The sequence below is a fragment of the Pinus tabuliformis genome, chromosome 2_1 (assembly GCF_031772625.1).
Source record: "Pinus tabuliformis cultivar Carrire ecotype Pingquan chromosome 2_1, CPIR1, whole genome shotgun sequence".
Taxonomy (NCBI): domain Eukaryota; kingdom Viridiplantae; phylum Streptophyta; class Pinopsida; order Pinales; family Pinaceae; genus Pinus; species Pinus tabuliformis.
The window spans coordinates 553,031,572-553,048,845 of record NC_142299.1 but is presented as its reverse complement, the minus strand read 5'-3'; the positions used below and the strand labels follow the sequence as shown (position 1 = coordinate 553,048,845).

At 42.1% G+C, this 17,274-nt stretch overlaps 1 protein-coding gene across 1 annotated transcript; it reads left to right on the top strand.

Annotated features, from left to right (window-relative positions):
* Window positions 1-6,509: 6,509 nt before the first annotated feature.
* Window positions 6,510-10,631, top strand: LOC149201566 (uncharacterized). The gene is made up of 3 exons (XM_089401309.1): window positions 6,510-7,415; window positions 7,602-8,285; window positions 9,306-10,631. Exons 1-3 carry the CDS (start codon window positions 6,510-6,512, stop codon window positions 10,629-10,631), a joined length of 2,916 nt encoding a protein of 971 aa, XP_089257435.1.
* The last annotated feature ends 6,643 nt before the right edge of the window (window positions 10,632-17,274 follow it).

The window sequence follows — 17,274 nt, the reverse complement described above, 5'->3', positions numbered from 1 at the left end:
AAGACCAAGGATGAGGTCCTTGATCGTTTCCAAGATTTTAAGGCTCTTGTTGAAAATATGACAGGGAAAAAGATAAAGGTATTGTGTTGAGATAATGGTGAAGAATATACACACAAATGTTTCGCAGATTTTTGTGCAAAGGATGGAATCAAAAGAGAGTGGACAAATCCATTTAATCCGGAGCAGAAGGGAGTGGCAGAATGGAAGAATCAAACTATTTTTTGGGCAGCCAAATCCATGTTGTATGATCAAGATCTACCTAAGTATCTATCGGCAGAAGCTTGCAACACCGCAGTATATATTTAGAATAGAACTCCTCATAGAGCATTGGTGAATAGAACACCCGAAGGAGTATTCACAGGGAAGAAGCCAGAAGTCATTCATCTCAGGATATTCGGAAGAGTGGCTTATTTCCACATTCCAAACGAGAAGTGTATCAAACTGGATCAAACTACAGAGAAGGGGTATCTCGTAGGATATAGCGAGGCCTCAAAGGCATATAGAATCTACATTCTACGCAGCAGGAAGATTGTAGTAAGACAGGATGCGAATTTCATGGAAGATAGAGCTTTCAGGAAATCTCGTGAAATGCTTACAATAGATCATTTAGGATATGTTTCGTTAGTCCAAGAGAAGCACAGGAAACAAGAAGGAAAGGCAGGAGAACATACACGTGGTTCAAGTACAATGATCAGTACCAGTATTTCCTCAGAGGGAGGAAATGTAGATGCTTCTCAACGGACGAAACAATAAGATCAGGAGGAATAATTGGTTGAGCCTCCCACCACTAATGGTAGAACAAGTAGAGAGGTGCAATAGGCACTTTGATCCAAGAGGATCTTATGTCAATTCAGTTTGACAAGGAAGTCAATGCATCTTCATTTTCATCAGTTTCACCAATGTTGTTCAAAGAAGAGTCTTCTTCAGCTTTGTATGTGATCGGTCTTCATTGTGCAGAAAGTCTTCATGGTTAATGAGGTGGCTTGAGTTTGATATTTTTGGAAAATTTTACGTAATGGGGTTTATGAACTAAAGTCCTAAGACCTAAGCCTAAGTTCTAAAACCTAGCGCATCTAATACATTACAAAACCTTGGCAAATAAACCTTTCGGACTTTATAATATAGATCCAATGTAAAACAGCTAACTGCGTGGGGAGAAGACCGCAGCAGAACCATTAGCATGAGAACAGTTGGAATAAGTCACGACCGTTGAAATAACGCAACCGCGTGGGAAAGGAAACCATCGGGCAGAGATGGTAATGTGAATACTAAGGGACGAAGTCTGGGAGATGGCTAACCGTCAACGAAACCGCCGGAGATAAACCACCCAAGTGTCCACCTGTGGTTTGACCGTGCCTGGTCAGATGCCACCAACAACCACTTCTGCGTCGTTATCTTACTGCCTGCGACTATTTATAACCTATGGTATAAATTTGGGTTTTAATTTGTTTTATGCGTAGTTGTTAATTCAACCACCATGGAACCTTATCTCTATGTGTCACTATGTGACAAGACCAAGACCCATGAACCTTAATGCTAACCATTCATGCCAAGTTTAGCCAAAAGGAGTTTGAATGAACCTATAACACTATAAATTCATCCTTTTTCTCATGGAGAAGACATTAGAGTGGTTTTGAAGCTTTGTAGTCAGATTGTTGGAGAGAAAGGTAGTTTTGTTTTAATTGTATCTTGGTAGTCCGGAGGCGGAATTGGGAACCGAGACAGGCATTGGACAGCTAGGAGAGAGAGCTTTATGTTGACAGAGACCAGAAGTGCATGTGAGCATGTTAGAAAATTATATATTACAGAGCAATGGAACACATAAAATATTGCAGAAATATAAACACAAAAAACGCATAAAACAAGAGAGACACAAATATAGGTGGTTCACCCAGTTTGGGCTACATCCACAGAGAAACAGCCAGTCCTTCTTTTATTATATTATCCAGCAAAATGAAGAGATACAACCTACAGCAGATCCGCTATAACTCCCTCTTCGCTCTCAATCTCCTCTCTCTTCCTCACTCAGAATATAGATATACATAGACGCAATACAATTCCCTCATGTATAGTAAGGGTTTCCTTCTAGGCAAAAAACCCTAAATTAAACATAACTTCTACCGTCAGATCTCCACCTAATGAACGGCCCAGATTGACTACGAAATTACAACATTTTACAAGGCAATTTTACATCTATTCTTAGCTTCGAGCTCCCAAAAGGTCGTAGTTGTCCCCCCCAGACCCCCCCTACAGCGAATATTTTACATACTAGGGTCCAATGCAGCGATACCTTTGAATATAAAAGATAATCAAGCTCCACACCCAACAAAGCACATTATATCTTGTTTTATTATTGTGTAAATACTTCCTTGGATCAATCCTTAATAAAATGGACACCCATCTTGAAAGCGTACCCGGAGACATAGTCCATCAGGGACGAACTCCGTAATCAATGTTTGTTGTCTTTTATCTCTATTCTTTGCTATAAATTCATGTTTAATTATGATTCGTAATAACTTCTTGATTAAGTTTTAAATCAATTTCTTTCCTTCAGTCTTCCACATTAAATCACTTAAGTTAACAATCAATTCATTGTCTGCAATTGTTCAATTCTACTTCAGTTTAGTTTATGATCAATATCAGATCATACATAGGGACGTAGAGGAGTTTTTTGGAGCTCCTAGTGCTGAGAAGAGGTAGCATAGATAACCAGATAGATACTAAGCATTGGTAGCTCAGGTTGGAGAACCCTCTAGCTTTCAGGAAGTTGTTCAACACCAAGTATGGGTGGATGCCATGGTGGAAGAGTACAACTCCATCATGACAAATGATATCTGGGAAGTAGTACCTAGACCAGAAAGTAGATCAGTTGTAGGATCACGATGGATCTACAAGATCAAGTATGTTGCATATAGAATCATAGAGAAGTACAAAGCAAGGTTCGTATAAAAGGGGTATGCTTAGAAAGAAGGGATAGACTATGAAGAGACCTTTCCCCAGTTTCTCGTTACACCTCTATCAGATCTGTTATATCCCTATCAACACAAATGGGATGGGAAATTCACCAGATGGATGTCAAGACAGAATTCTTGAATAGAGTGATAGAAGAAGAGGTGTATATAGAACAGCCCGAAGGCTCTGAAACTAATTATAAGAAGTCTCATGTTTGCAGGTTAAAGAAAGCCTTGTACAAGCTCAAGCAGGCACCTAGAGCATGGTATGGTAAAATTGATAGTTACTTGCAGCAGTTTGGATTTGTCAAGAGCGATGTTGATCCCAATCTATACCATTTACTGGTAGATAATGAGCCACTTATTCTGGTACTATATGTATATGACCTATTCCTAACTGGATCATCTAGGCTTATTGAGGACTGCAAGAAGAATCTTGAAGTTGAATTCAACATGAAGGAATTGGGATTGATGCATTATTTTATGGGGTTGGAAGTTTGGTAGAAGAATGGGGAGATCTTCCTTGGACAAGGAAGGTATGCTATAGAGATTCTGAAGAGACTCAGAATGTAGGATTGTCGACCCATGGCTACTCCCATGATCACCAAATGGAAGAAAATATATGCATTAGAGGATAAAGAAGTAGATCCCACATTGTACAGAAAACTCATTGGGTCACTTATGTATTTGGTCAACATTAGACCAGACATTTGTTTTGTTGTCAACAGTCTTATTTAGTTCATGGTGGAACCAAAAAGGGTGCATTGGGCAGCAGCAAGACACATACTTACGTATATATGTGGAACAATCAGATATGGGTTGAATTACTCTAGAGGCGAGGATATCAGCTTGAATGGGTTCACTAATACAGATTGGGTAGGTAATCAATAGACCAAAAAAGTACCTCAGGGTACTTCCTTAGTGTTGGATCAACGATAATATCTTGGTGCAGCAGAAAGAAAAAATCGGTAGCACTGAGTTCAGCAGAAGTAGAATATATGGCAGCCAACACAGCTACGTCCACAGCCATATGGCTCAGAAAATTATTTGTGAGTTTATTCAGAAAAAGGATGTAGGCGCCAAGGTTTACTGTGATAATTAGAGTTACATCAAACTTTCTGAGAATCCAGTATTTCATGATCGGTCGAAACATATAGATATTCGTTTTCACTTTATGAGAGACTGTGTTCAATGTGGGGCAGTATAGCTACAATATGTTCCCAAAGGACAGCAAGTGGTCGATATAATAACAAAGGCTCTCAGAAGAGCTATGTTTACTTAGTTCAGAGAGTAGTTGGTTATGATTGAAAATCTATTTCAGTAGCAGTAGCAACTTGCAGTGCAGGGACGGTTGGCAGTGGTAGTGCCAACAGCGCACAAATGCAACAATTCATAGGGAGTTGTAGTACAAATGTAGCATTGGTTGTGGCAGTGTCAAAGGTAGTAGCAACGTAGTAAGGTGGACAGCATGTCAGACATCAGCAACGTAGATGATGACGCTTCATAGTCAAAGTAGTATGCATCAATAGTATATTGCTAGAGCACATTCCTTGCTAAGAGGGAGTGTTTATTTGGGGTAGCATTGGATGTGCTCTAAGCCTCAAATTTTGTAGGAGACTTGGGCACATATATTCCAAAGAACCAGAAAGTGTTTTGGGGAATTCCACCCATAAGTTACTTTATTAAAATAATTAATATTTTTAGTGGGGTTCCTAAGTCTAAACTTAGGAAAATTAAAATATTAATGGGTATTAACCTAATTAGGGATGAAGAACGCTCTGCAAGAGGCGATTAGGGTTACTCTGCAACCTGTGACGGCGCAATCAGCCGACCGAAAACCCTGTAACCATACCTAAACGAAGCTCTGAGAGAACAGAGCACCAGCACTGCGCCAGTCAGGCGCCATGGAGACAACGCAGGGGGGGGCGACAGTGCCCTCCCCAATGCAGCAGGAGTAGGACAATGACCTCCTTTTCGGCTCGATCAATAGGGAGATCCTGAACAGAGAAGATTCGACACAACAAGAGAACAAAAAGTCGGAAGATCCGCACGGCCAAGACAACGGACCGCAGGACAAAGGGAAAAAAGACAAGGAGGAGGCGCCAAAAGTCACCTTAGCCACCTGCAAACCTGTAGCTGCAGAAAGGCCAAGAATCGAACTTCAAGGTCACCTGATAAATGCCAGAATCGAGTTCATGAAAGAGCACGCCATAATAGGGAAGTTCATAGGCTTCTGGCCTACGGAAAGAGCCCTATATGGATGGATAGCCGCCAAATGGAAACCAAAAGGGGATGTCCTGCTGCAATTAGGACCGAAAGGTTTTTTTACAGTCATTTTCTACTGTGTTGAAGACAAACTCAGAGTATTAGGAACATGCACACACTTCTTCAATGCAGCGGGTCTGTACATGCGAGATTGGATACCCAGGTTCAACCCAGACAAGGAAGACCTAACCTGGGCACCAGTATGGATCCGACTGTACGGACTCCCCGATGAATATTGGGACGAAGACTCCCTCCGGAGAATTGGAAATGGCGTGGGAGAATATATCAGAACGACTGAAGAAACCAAAACACGCAGATTCATATCATATGCTCGTATATGTGTCTTCATAAGGCTGAATGAAGCGCTACCAGAGTCGATAACGCTATCCCATTGGGATGAGGAATGGATCCAGCCCTTGGACTATGAGCATGTGCCCTTCCAGTGTAGGAGATGCCATGCTCTTGGGCACTTATTTAGGGATTGTCCTCTGAATGTCCCAGATCAGTCTCAGAACCCCTCAGCCAAGCCCAATCAAGACGGGTTCACCAAAGTAACCAGCAGAAGGCGCTCGCACAGGAAAAATACCAGCGGGCAAAAGTCTCAGCAGAATAACTCCAAAGATCAAGCGTCTAAGAACAGCTTTGAAACCCTCAATGACATTCCGGAAGACCAGCCCCTGGAAAACACCAGCAACTCCGCTCACCCATCCTCCTCAAGCCGCCCCCCCCTTCCAGCCCCCCTCCCAAATCGAAATCCCCCATTCTAATCCCGACCATTCTAACCAGGAACCAGGAGGACCCCGTGAATACCCCTAGGAAAATGGAGATAGATGGGAGATCGAAGCCCACTCAGAATTCAGAGACCGCACAGGAAGACACCAATGTTGCTGAAATAATGGAGGAAGAAACCGAAAATGTAGACCTTCATGGTCTGGATATCAACGAGCTAGAGTTGGCATGCAGGAAAGAAGCGTATGAATCCATCGCTGAGACTGATTTAGAAAAGTTGGAAATGGTCATCTCCAAAGCCTACCACCAACATCAGCTAGGAATTCAAGCGGGAAGCACCTGGGATGGTAGACTGCGTCCAAAAGATTTCAAAAAAAGAGGAAGGAAAACAGATCTTCAACGCACAATAGAGGTTGGCAAAGTCCTAGTGGACTCAGGCCGCTATGCGAAGCTTACGAAGTACTTCAGCCCCTCTCAACTCAGTTATCAATGAAGCTCATCTCTTGGAACCTAAGAGGGCTCAACAGCCCCGCAAAATATAGAATGCTCAAAAACATGATCAAGATGGAGAAACCGCAAATATGCTTCCTCCAAGAAACTAAATGCAATAGCACCACACTGGGTCGAATACTCTCAAAGGCCTGGCCAGGCTGCCATTCAGTGGCCGTGGACGCCACTGGAGCTTCGGGAGGGCTCGCCATAGCCTGGAACACTCAGGCAATAGCACTCACTGACTTCCACGCTTCCCATCATCTCATACAAGCTGCCTTTCACATTTTAGGCACAAAGGTACATGGAAACTTATCCAATGTCTATTTCCCACAGGACGGAGGCAGTAAAAAAGCGCTCCTCGACACCATCGAGGCGCTTAGTATCAACAGACAGTACCCTCTTTGGATTGCTGCAGGGGATTTCAATATGATCACCAAAATCGAGGACAAAACGGGAGGAAGAACTAGATTGGAACCTGAAGTGGAACACTTCAAGGATTTCATCCTAAACGCCTCACTCATCGACATGCCCTTCTGCAATGGAACCTACACATGGAGCAATCACAGAAAGGGGAAACATCAGATTGCCTCCAAGCTGGACCGCTTTCTGATTTCGGACAACGCAGTGCACATTGGGGGGGATTTCACTGCGGAGATCCTGGCTCACTCAGGTTCGGATCACTGGCCAATAGCCCTGCATTGGCAACGACCAGGGAACAGCACCAGGAAGCCATTTCGATTTGAAAGCTTTTGGCTAACACACCCGGCATTCAAGGACTTCGTCAAATCCATTTGGGCCTCCTTTGTTCCTCCAGAAGGCACCAAAATGTTCCAACTTCAACAGAAATTAAGATACCTAAAAGGCCACCTCAAACGCTGGAATAGGGAGACCTTTGGGAATATTTTTGAAGCCCAACAGCAACTCAATCAGGAGCTCAAGCTACTCCACCAGACAGTTATCAACACGGGGCACACAGAGGCAACCTTGGAAAAAGAAAAGCACATTTATAATCAGCTTGAAGAAAGAAGGAAGCAAGAAGAAATTTATTGGAGACAGAAATCGCGGATCAGGTGGCTCAAAGAAGGGGAACGCAACACTAAATTCTTTCATAACACAACAGTGCAAAGAAGAATGCACAACAAGATTTCCTTCATCCAAAATCAGGAAGGAGTTAAAGAGGAGGAGCACGAGAAAATAGAGGAAATCCTCCTCAATCACTTCCAACAGGTTCACCAAGAGCCGATAATGGACCGGAGGATAGCTATTGAGAAAATCACCAGCAACATTCCCAGGCTAATAACAGATGAGCAAAACGATTTGCTCATGAGCCCAATTCTCAGCCAAGAGGTGGATGAAGCAATGGCGCAGCTTAAAGAAGGTAAGGCTCCTGGCCCTGATGGCTTTACCACTAATTTTTTCCATGCTTTCTGGGATATGATTAAGGTAGAGATTTGGCAAATAGTAGAGGAATCTAGGGCCCTTCGCTGGATGCTACCCTCTCTTAATTCCACCTTCATCACTCTCATTCCCAAAGAAGAGAACTCTACCACCCCTGACAAATTCAGGCCCATCGCTCTCTGTAATGTCCTTTACAAAGTCATTTCCAAAGTCATAGCCAACAGACTCAAGCCCCTTCTCCCTCAGCTCATCTCACCGGAGCAGTCTGGCTATGTTGAGGGCAGGCAGATTATGGATGGTATAATACTCTCCCATGAGATCATTCACTCACTCAAGATTTCTAAACAAGCGGGCATGTTACTCAAGCTCGACCTCTCCAAGGCCTTCGACAAACTCAGCTGGTCCTATATTCAGAACATGCTGAGAGCCTTTGGCTTTTGTGCCACCTGGGTAAGATGGATAATGAGCCTCATTTCCTCCTCCCACTTCTCCATCCTTGTCAATGGGCTGCCCTCTCGTCCCTTCAAACCCTCCAGGGGCATTAGACAAGGGGACCCCTTATCCCCCTTCTTATTTGTGATCATGGCGGAAGGTTTAGGACGGCATATCAAGCAGGCTCTGCAATCCAATCAACTTCGAGGAATCTCCATTCATAATTCCCCAGCCTCCTCCCATCAGCAATTTGTGGATGACACCATGCTTTATGGCTATCCCTCTGCTCAGGAAGCCTCTTGTCTGAAATCCTTGCTCAACGACTTCTCTAGAGCCTCAGGAACCCAGGTCAATAACACCAAATCCCATATATTTTTCTTCCACACCCCGCCCTCTGTAAAACGTGCCGTCTCCCGCATACTGGGTTTTCAAACCGCTTCTCTCCCCTCCACTTACCTGGGTGCGCCTCTCACCGCATCCGCCATAAAGCAACCTGCTTGGCGAGGACTCATTGAGAAACTGGAATTCAAACTTAACTTATGGACGCACCGCTCCCTTAATCTGGCAAGTAGGGCTGTGCTCCTAAAATCCATCCTCCAAGCCATGCCCCTCTATCTGTTTTCCATCCTAGCCGCTCCAAAGTGGGTTTTAAAAAGACTGAGAAATCTGCAGCGCAACTTTCTCTGGGGAAGTTCAGCTACTAACCGCAAATGGGCACTAGTAAAATGGGACACCACCTGCAAGCCCAAGCACAAAGGCGGTATTGGCCTCCGAGATCCTGAGCACAGTAACATCATCATGACTGCCAAAATCTGGTGGCAATGGCTGACAAATTCGGACAAGCTATGGGCCAAAATATGGATAGCCAAATACACCAACAACATGCCTCAAGCAGAGCTTATTAGATTCACGCCTACCAGCACAGGTTCACTCATTTGGAACGCGGCCAAACATCATCACCAGCTGGTTCAGAAAGACAGCTTCTAGGAAATAAGGAATGGTCATAGTGCTAGATTTTGGAATGATGCCTGGAACCAGCTACCTAAACTCTCAAATGTTCTACCGGCAGCCATTATCCCAGGCAGACAGGAGCAGCAGCAAGCCAAGGTTCATCAATTCTGGATTCCGGAACCGGGAACGGGCTTCAGGAAATGGCAACCAAGCAATCAAATATCCAACACCAACAGTACCCAGGAAGTAGCAGCCCTTGAAAGCGAATTGAAAAAAAGGAGCATCAGGTACAACAACAGTGATGACATTCTTAGATGGGGTTATCTTCCCAAAGGTTCTTACTCCACTTCTGAAGCTTATAATCTATTAGAAGACGCCCCCACCATTCCGGATCCTCTCTGGGCAAGAATATGGAGCTTCAAGGCCTGGCCGAAAATAACTCACTTTCTTTGGCTGGTGGGGCATAAAAAGATTCTTACATGGGACAAACTGCGGAAACGCAACTTCCATGGACCCTCGTTATGCCACAACTGCTTTCAGAATGAAGAAACCTTGCAGCATCTTCTGGATACATGCCCGCTTGCTACTCAGATGTGGGAGAAGGTAGAATTCAGAAGTCAAAGGCGATGTAGAGAGGTGGGAGGCATAATAGACACCATACGGCAATGGCCGAAAAGCCCTTACAACAGTGGGTTGCTCAACCACCTGTGGAACATAATCCCAGGCATTATTTTATGGAATATCTGGAAGGAAAGGAATAGGCGCATATTCAAAAACCTCAGCTCGGATAAAGAGGACATATGGAACAGAGTGCACGCCAACATCCAAGAAACCATGCTATTGAAGGCTTGGACTCAACAGGATCTCCCCACTGCAGACAATGAGAAAAACATCCTAAACAACTGGGGACTGCAAATGCCACAAGAGCCAACTACACAGCAGACAGCAAATTGCAAAGGCAAAGAGGAAGGAAGCTGGGAAGCTCCACCTATACACTCATACAAGCTCAACTTTGATGGAGCATCTAAAGGTAATCCTGGTCCTGCAGGATTTGGAGGAATCATCAGGGATCACCAAGGAACCCTGCAACAGATCTACTTTGGCAACCTAGGCTGGGACACCAATAACTCAGCAGAGCTGGAGGGTATGTGGCAGGGGTTACTTGTAGCAAGGCGACATAATCTTCAACCGCTGATAGTGGAAGGAGACTCTCAAATTCTTATAAACATGGCCACTCGTATTCAGAATGGGTCGCATGCCAGGAAGGTAGCCAATAGCTGGAGACTCGAGGCCAGGCTCAGCTGCATGGCTGAGGAAATACGCAACTACAATGCCATCTCATTTCATCACACTAAAAGAGAGGGTAATAAGATAGCTGATCTTCTTGCTAATATAGGGGTAGACTCAGACTAGCCCTTCCTTGAGGGACACCTGGACATCATTCCCAGCAATCAACGCAAACAGGAATGTGAGAGTCTCATCCACAGGGACAACGAAGCCCCGGATGCGGGTGTCGGATTGATGAGGACGGGCGAGCCACATGCCCAGCATGGGCTGCCCCGTGTTAACTCCACGGCTCCCCGGAGAAGGCCGTCATATGGTAAGTAAGCCCCTTCCACAGTTAATGCAATTAATGGCGGAGAGGAGAGGTAGATGGAGGAGCAGGGCGCAGTTATTGAGCGCCTGCAACGAGGGAATGAAGCAGCATATGACGAGCTTGATGGGTCGGGCAAGGAATTCTGGTCTGATGAGAGTTGGTGGGTGCGGAAGCACAGAGAGTTTAGGCCGAGGAAGTTTTCATCACCCCGCGGCCTGGAATCCTGTCTCTATTGCCATCCTTGCCGCTGGTCTGGAAGGAGAGGGCAATTGGCAAATTCGCAGCGACAATTCCGGAAATGGAATAGTCTGGTACCAAGGGGAGGAATTCAAGCTGAGGGTTGTGCACCAGAGAGCGAATTGGGAAGGAATTGGCACTGCTACCGATTTCAAGCTCACCTTCAAGCATACAGAGGAGGCATCAGATTCACCATGGTTAAAATACGAGAGCGACAGCCCAGCAGAAGGGGTCCATCGAGAGGGTCCTCCTCACGAACCCCTGCAGCAGATGAGCATCACCACTGCTGCTGCTGTTATTGTCATAGGCGAGCCCGGGCGACCCCGCTCCCCATTAGACAATTTGTGGAGGTCGGGAGTTCCAGCGAAGGGAAGCCGGAGCTTCCTTCCTTCGGCTCTGTGGTATTCACCCTGCAAAGCTCTGAGGACAACGCAGGGGTTAATGCCCACATTTCAGTCCTATTTACCAAAATTCCGGAAGGCAATGGGGATGAAAACCCTCAGGGCACGCTGGAGAAGCCACTGGATGGCTCTGGAAAGGAAATTGATACTGGAGAACAAGCAGCTGCGGAAAAGGTCACTGCCATGGTGCCTCCAGCGTCTGAAGCTGGAAGCATGGGGGAAAAAAGCTCGCAAGACCTCTTACCTCCATTGGGGCCAGCCCCTCCAGGCGTTGACGAGGAGAAATGGAGGAAAATGTGGGAAGGACGTGCAGAAGGTGACGGTTGGGCGTACGTGGTCGAAGACAAGAGCCTCTGTGAAGAGGCGGATGCACATCTCGCGGCCCTCCTTCCACCTTCAGCTCGTCTCCAGGACTAATGCAGATGCGGGTATTTTGCTTTTGTTATTTGGTAATGTTTACTGGCATTTGATACTTGTATCTCTGCCTTGTTTAATTCTGTCGAGTCTTTGGTCAAGTCTCAATTCTGGGTGGTCTAAGCTGACAGCTGACATTCGTGACTCTGTCATGCTTACATCTGTCTGGTATATGGGTCAGTCTATCTTAGCAGTAAGCCCCTGCGTGGGCAGTCATGTGTCTGGTCATGGAGTCTGATAGATTTTGCTATTGTTTTGAGAATTCGGTCCGATGCTGCCCCTGTGTGGGAGCTTTTGTTGTTATGGAAAGTTCTGGATGGTTTTGGCGAAGCTGCCCCTGCGAGGGAGCTTTTAGGTCTATAGTCAAGATTCCCAGGGTGCTACTGCAGGCCCTGGAAGGCGTGTCCTGCTGTGTGTAAAATTTTCTTGTACATATATTATAAAGCTTAGCTAGTTTTTACGGAGAAAAAAAAAAACCTAATTAGGGATGAATTTTCTAGAAAAGGCCACAGATCAAGCCAAAAAGATCTTAGCCTTTAATTATTATTTAATCTAGACCATTGGTTGCCAAACAGGAAGATATAAGAAGGGGCTTAAGGGTCATTTGGAAAATACACCAGGTAGATACTCAGTAGCCCAAGTAAAATTGATTTTCTCACTGGTCGAAGTTCAACAAGAGAAAATCGATTTAGAGGGAGATTTTCAAGTGGAGGAGAGACAGAGAGGGTTCACCATCAATCAAGGAGATAGGGATGAAGACGCATAGTAGTAGAAGGGACAGCGTTGGGAAGGTTGACGCTAGGAGAGGCAGCACTGGCTTGAGTGATGCAGGCATTGCGCAAGCCAGTCCAGAGGCAAGTGACGTTGGGCAAGCCAGAGAAACACAGAGGGTGGAGGAACCTCTCTCTTAGTACAAATACTTATTCAAGAACGTCTGTAAATACCTCTTAGAAATTCTTGTTCTATACTGTTGGGTGAAATTTTTACATGTTGATTTCTGCTTAAGAATAATAAAACCCTCATCCGCTGCACCGTTTTCCCACATTGGGTTTTTCTGGGGAAAATTGTCCAAAAATAATTGTGTCATTGTGTTTTTATTTGTGCCAACATTTTACTTACATTTACTTTATGCAATGTTTTAGTTGTGAAGGTTGTAGTAGAATATGTTTCGATCTTTTCCGTAAGAATAAAGTAAATAAATTATTTCTGAAGTAATAAGTAGAACAAATCATATTAATCACTGCAGTAGGATTTCTATTTTATATATTTTCATAGGGTTTAGGTTCTTTCTCAAGAGATTGTTCTACTACATTATCTTGAGTTTTAGAGGAAAGCAATCCTAGATCTAGAGAGGCCTCCTCATGTTCTTATTCTTGAATAATAGGAGATGTATTATTTTGGAGTACTTTCCAAAAAAATAGGTGGATATATTTACAACCCATCGATGAAATGATATAAGTAGGAAAAAAAGGGTAGTTCAATGTTTTAAGTGGGTTGAAATACTTTATTATTTAGATTAGACATTGGTTGAGATAGAAATTGAGGTCTTTGTTGAGTTTGACAAGATTGATTTGAAGGTAGTTGGCTTTGTTTCGTATGTGTTTGAGTTGGAGCCTATGGCACCATATACTCATAGGTAGAAGGTACCCTCCATCTTGGGGCCCAACCTTGATTTTTCATATAAGTGGGCCATTAAGGCCAAGGCATGGTAGGGTACCAACCATAAGTGGGAGTAAAATACCAATATGGATCAAAGGGTGTGGGTCTAGATGATCAAGGGGGGCATGGTTTCTTCTTAGCCACAAAGAAAAATGGTTTATTTTTATCATTGGATTCTTCAAACATGGACTTAAGCCTTGGGAGAGAAGGACATTCCTAAGTAGAATTTGTTCTCTCAAAAATGTTACGTGTTTCGACATTATTTAAAGGGAATTCTCTATGAAGGTGATTTTTCGAAAATTGGAGCAAAATATTGCTAAGTCTAAATCAACCTCCTCCTTCTTATTTTTAGTTTCAAGGTGTCTAATTGGGAGATGAAAGTGCTAAGAATGTCACTTTTAAAGTTTTCCAACATATTCCCTAGCTTTGATTTAGTTACCCCTATCCCACTATACCTACTAATCCTGGAAATCACATTCTGAGAGCTTCTATTATACTTTGAACTCCCTTTGGAATATCATTTGTGCATATCATAGATATCATGATATGATAATAAAGAACATCTCTGGCACCCATAAGGTTTAATTTTTCAAGAAAGTATTCTTGTATCCCCTTAAGAAAAAGGATATATAAGGTTTATGTGTCTAGAGTATTTTGTCTTTTTCTTTGTAAAGTATACTAGAATCTTTCCACATAATCCTCTAGGATTTCATAATTTACTTGGGACATATTGAAGATCTCTTCTTTAATATCCTAAGCCTTGCAGTGGTCCTAGTTTTTTTCAAAAACATTTCCTTCATATCATCCCAATTCCAGATAAAGTTTCCCCCAAGTCCCATGAACCAACGAAGAGCTATATATTTCAAAGTGGTGGGAAATAGCTTCAATTTCTTAGCATTCATATAATAATCATAACTACGACAAAGTACATCAAACTCAAACAAGAAAGTGTTTCGATCTTCCTTGGATAGGCCACGAAAATACAAAAGGGAGGAAAGAGGAATGTTCTTCATCTAGACTATTGCATTAGGGTATTGGTTGGTGTTGAGTCTTGAAAATGTCATTCATTTGCATTATACTTTCACTATTATGTCCATTATATCACCTCCATTTCACTACTATGTCACCACATTCATCCCACTTTCATTATCATTGGGTCACCTTTATGTTTTTCCAATATTTATTATTTCTAAGCCTTTTAAGTGAATTTGTGGTTAAACATTAGAAAATAATGTGCATATGCTTATACCTAACAAATGGGTTGAGATTTTTGACATGTGTAGGTTGAAAGGAGACTTCTAGAAGACCCTTACGTGGCACCCCAAGGCCAAATTCGAATTTGGTTGGAAAGAATCATGGGATCATGAGGATATGTGTCACATCTCCTAATTGTATTGTAACTCTAAGAAGACATGTGTCTTATCAGTTCCTATTTTGATTAGGACTCTATAGGTAGAGGGAGAGATTCATGGATTCTCATTAATGAGATTGCTCTCATCTTTTTGTATAAATAGGAGATCTCTCTCCTTCATTTGTTAGTCTTCCCTTTTAGTCTTTTCTTAGTCCTTTTAGCTTGTTAGTCCCATGGCTTTTGAAAGCTTTTGTACTTTGTACTTTTGAAGAAATTGAATAAAGCTTTGATAATCTAAACATGGAAGGAGATGTGAAGTAGATGTCATGGAGCATATTAGGATGTAAGTAGAGTAGATTTCATTTTGTAAATATTGCTTTGTAGAATGTAAGGTAGATTAGATTTTTCATTCATGCAATTTTAATTCATGCAAGTGTGTTTAATTTTGCTTTGATTTCATGACTAATGGCATATGTGATCATCTTGTCTATGTTGCTGACCTTTATTTTTCTAGTTTGATTTTCATTAGTATCATTTCTTTAACTTGCACTTTACTTTCTGCTCTTAGATATCAAGTTATTCATCTATTGATGGTTCTTTTTCCATAATCAAATAACTTTATTGGAACCAAAATATCACTTAGTACAGCTTGGTTTAGTTTGCTTTAAGACTCACATTGCTGACTTGTTCATAATTGTTATCACGTGATAAATCTAGCTGAAAGGCAAAAAGGTTAAGAAAAGGTTAAAGTAGTGTGATTTGTCTCCTTTATGTAGTGTCACTTAGATTTCACATTTCATTTTCATTTTAAATCAGCAACAGAGATACTGGGCCGATGTCATTTAGTCCTTTATTTGATGTTTTTATTTTCCTTTAAGCATTTGATTTCATAGGTGGAAGGGGGCCCCTGCTTTGTATAGTTGTCACTTTAATTTCTTGCATTTCTTTTTCTGATTTTCATGTATATTAATGTACAGTTTGAATTACTGCATTTTATTTTCTTTTTAACATGTATATTATTATACATAAATTGCTTTCAAGTTGATTTTAGATTAGTGATGCACATAGCCTTTTAATGAACTAATGACGTGATAGAATCATCTTGTCCTTTTGTTGAAGCAGCAAGGATACTGGGTCTCATAGTCATTCTCTCATTATTTGATTATTGCATTTTATTTTGATTGAACTAGTTGTATATTTACACTTTTGTTTAAATACTAACTCCATCAATAACATGTTTTAAGTTCTTTTGAAGTGCTAAGTTTTGAAAGTTACCATTAAGGACATAGGCCTTGTCTTGAAATCTTTATCCATACTTGTCCTTTAAAAGTATTCTTAAGACCTTAGAAAACCAACAAGAACAAAACCCCAAAAACAACATAAACTATAAAACAACGAAGTAAGAGAAAGGTTAACTAAGCACATATAGTGCACCACACTTCATCAGTTTACGATACCCGGATTGATAATTTATGTAGAGCAATTTAAGACGTTAAATTGAATAGACATTTTGGCGCCGTTGCCGGGGAAGTGTAATTAGGAGACCTTATTTCTTATGTCTGAAAAAAAAAGGTTAATAATTCTTGAGTATGCTCTCCTCTTGCACTTTGTGTGATCTGGAGGATCAGAAAAAGAATTGTTAAGTAAAAAAAAAAGAAAAATAATAATTCTTGAGGATGCTCTCCTCCTGCACTTTGTGTGATCTGGAGGATCAGAAAAAGAATTGTTGAAAAAAAAAAAAAAAAAATAGGAGACAAAATAAACTTCATCACTTCAATTGATTCAAAAAAATAAATAAATAAACTTCATTTCATTTCCATTTTCACTCCATGCCATCCATTTCATCAATAAAAGTTATCTCCCACATAGATCTCTGATAAGGATCAACAGTGTGAAACTACAACCATCAAACAATGGCGTACTATCTTACTTATGGTATTGATATAGTGTTTAACACATCCCTTGTAGTCCTGGTCATGAGATTATTGTAGGAAGCCGACAGTGAGGAAGATGATATTTAGCGTCAGATTAATCAAATAATTCATCTTCAGCAAATAAGAGAAGAGGTTTCCCTAAAATGTGCTCATAACCATTGCAACAATGGAATAGATAAGCACTTCATTTTCTGCAGTTAAAAAACCACTGTCTCTCTATGCTCTAGGTCAGCTCATATAAGTCATCTGAATGCGTCCTATCTAGATACCCTACCCTCTAAGATCATAGCAAATACTGTCTCTTCTTATTGGAATGATCTAATTAGTGATAATGAAGAATTATAGAGTTGTTCATGGCTTAACGACTCATCTTTTCCATGAAGAAAACGGCTCAGCTTTCCCACAAAGAAAACGAAAATAGCGGGAGTGTGCGCACTGTCAAATACAAATACTTACACAGACA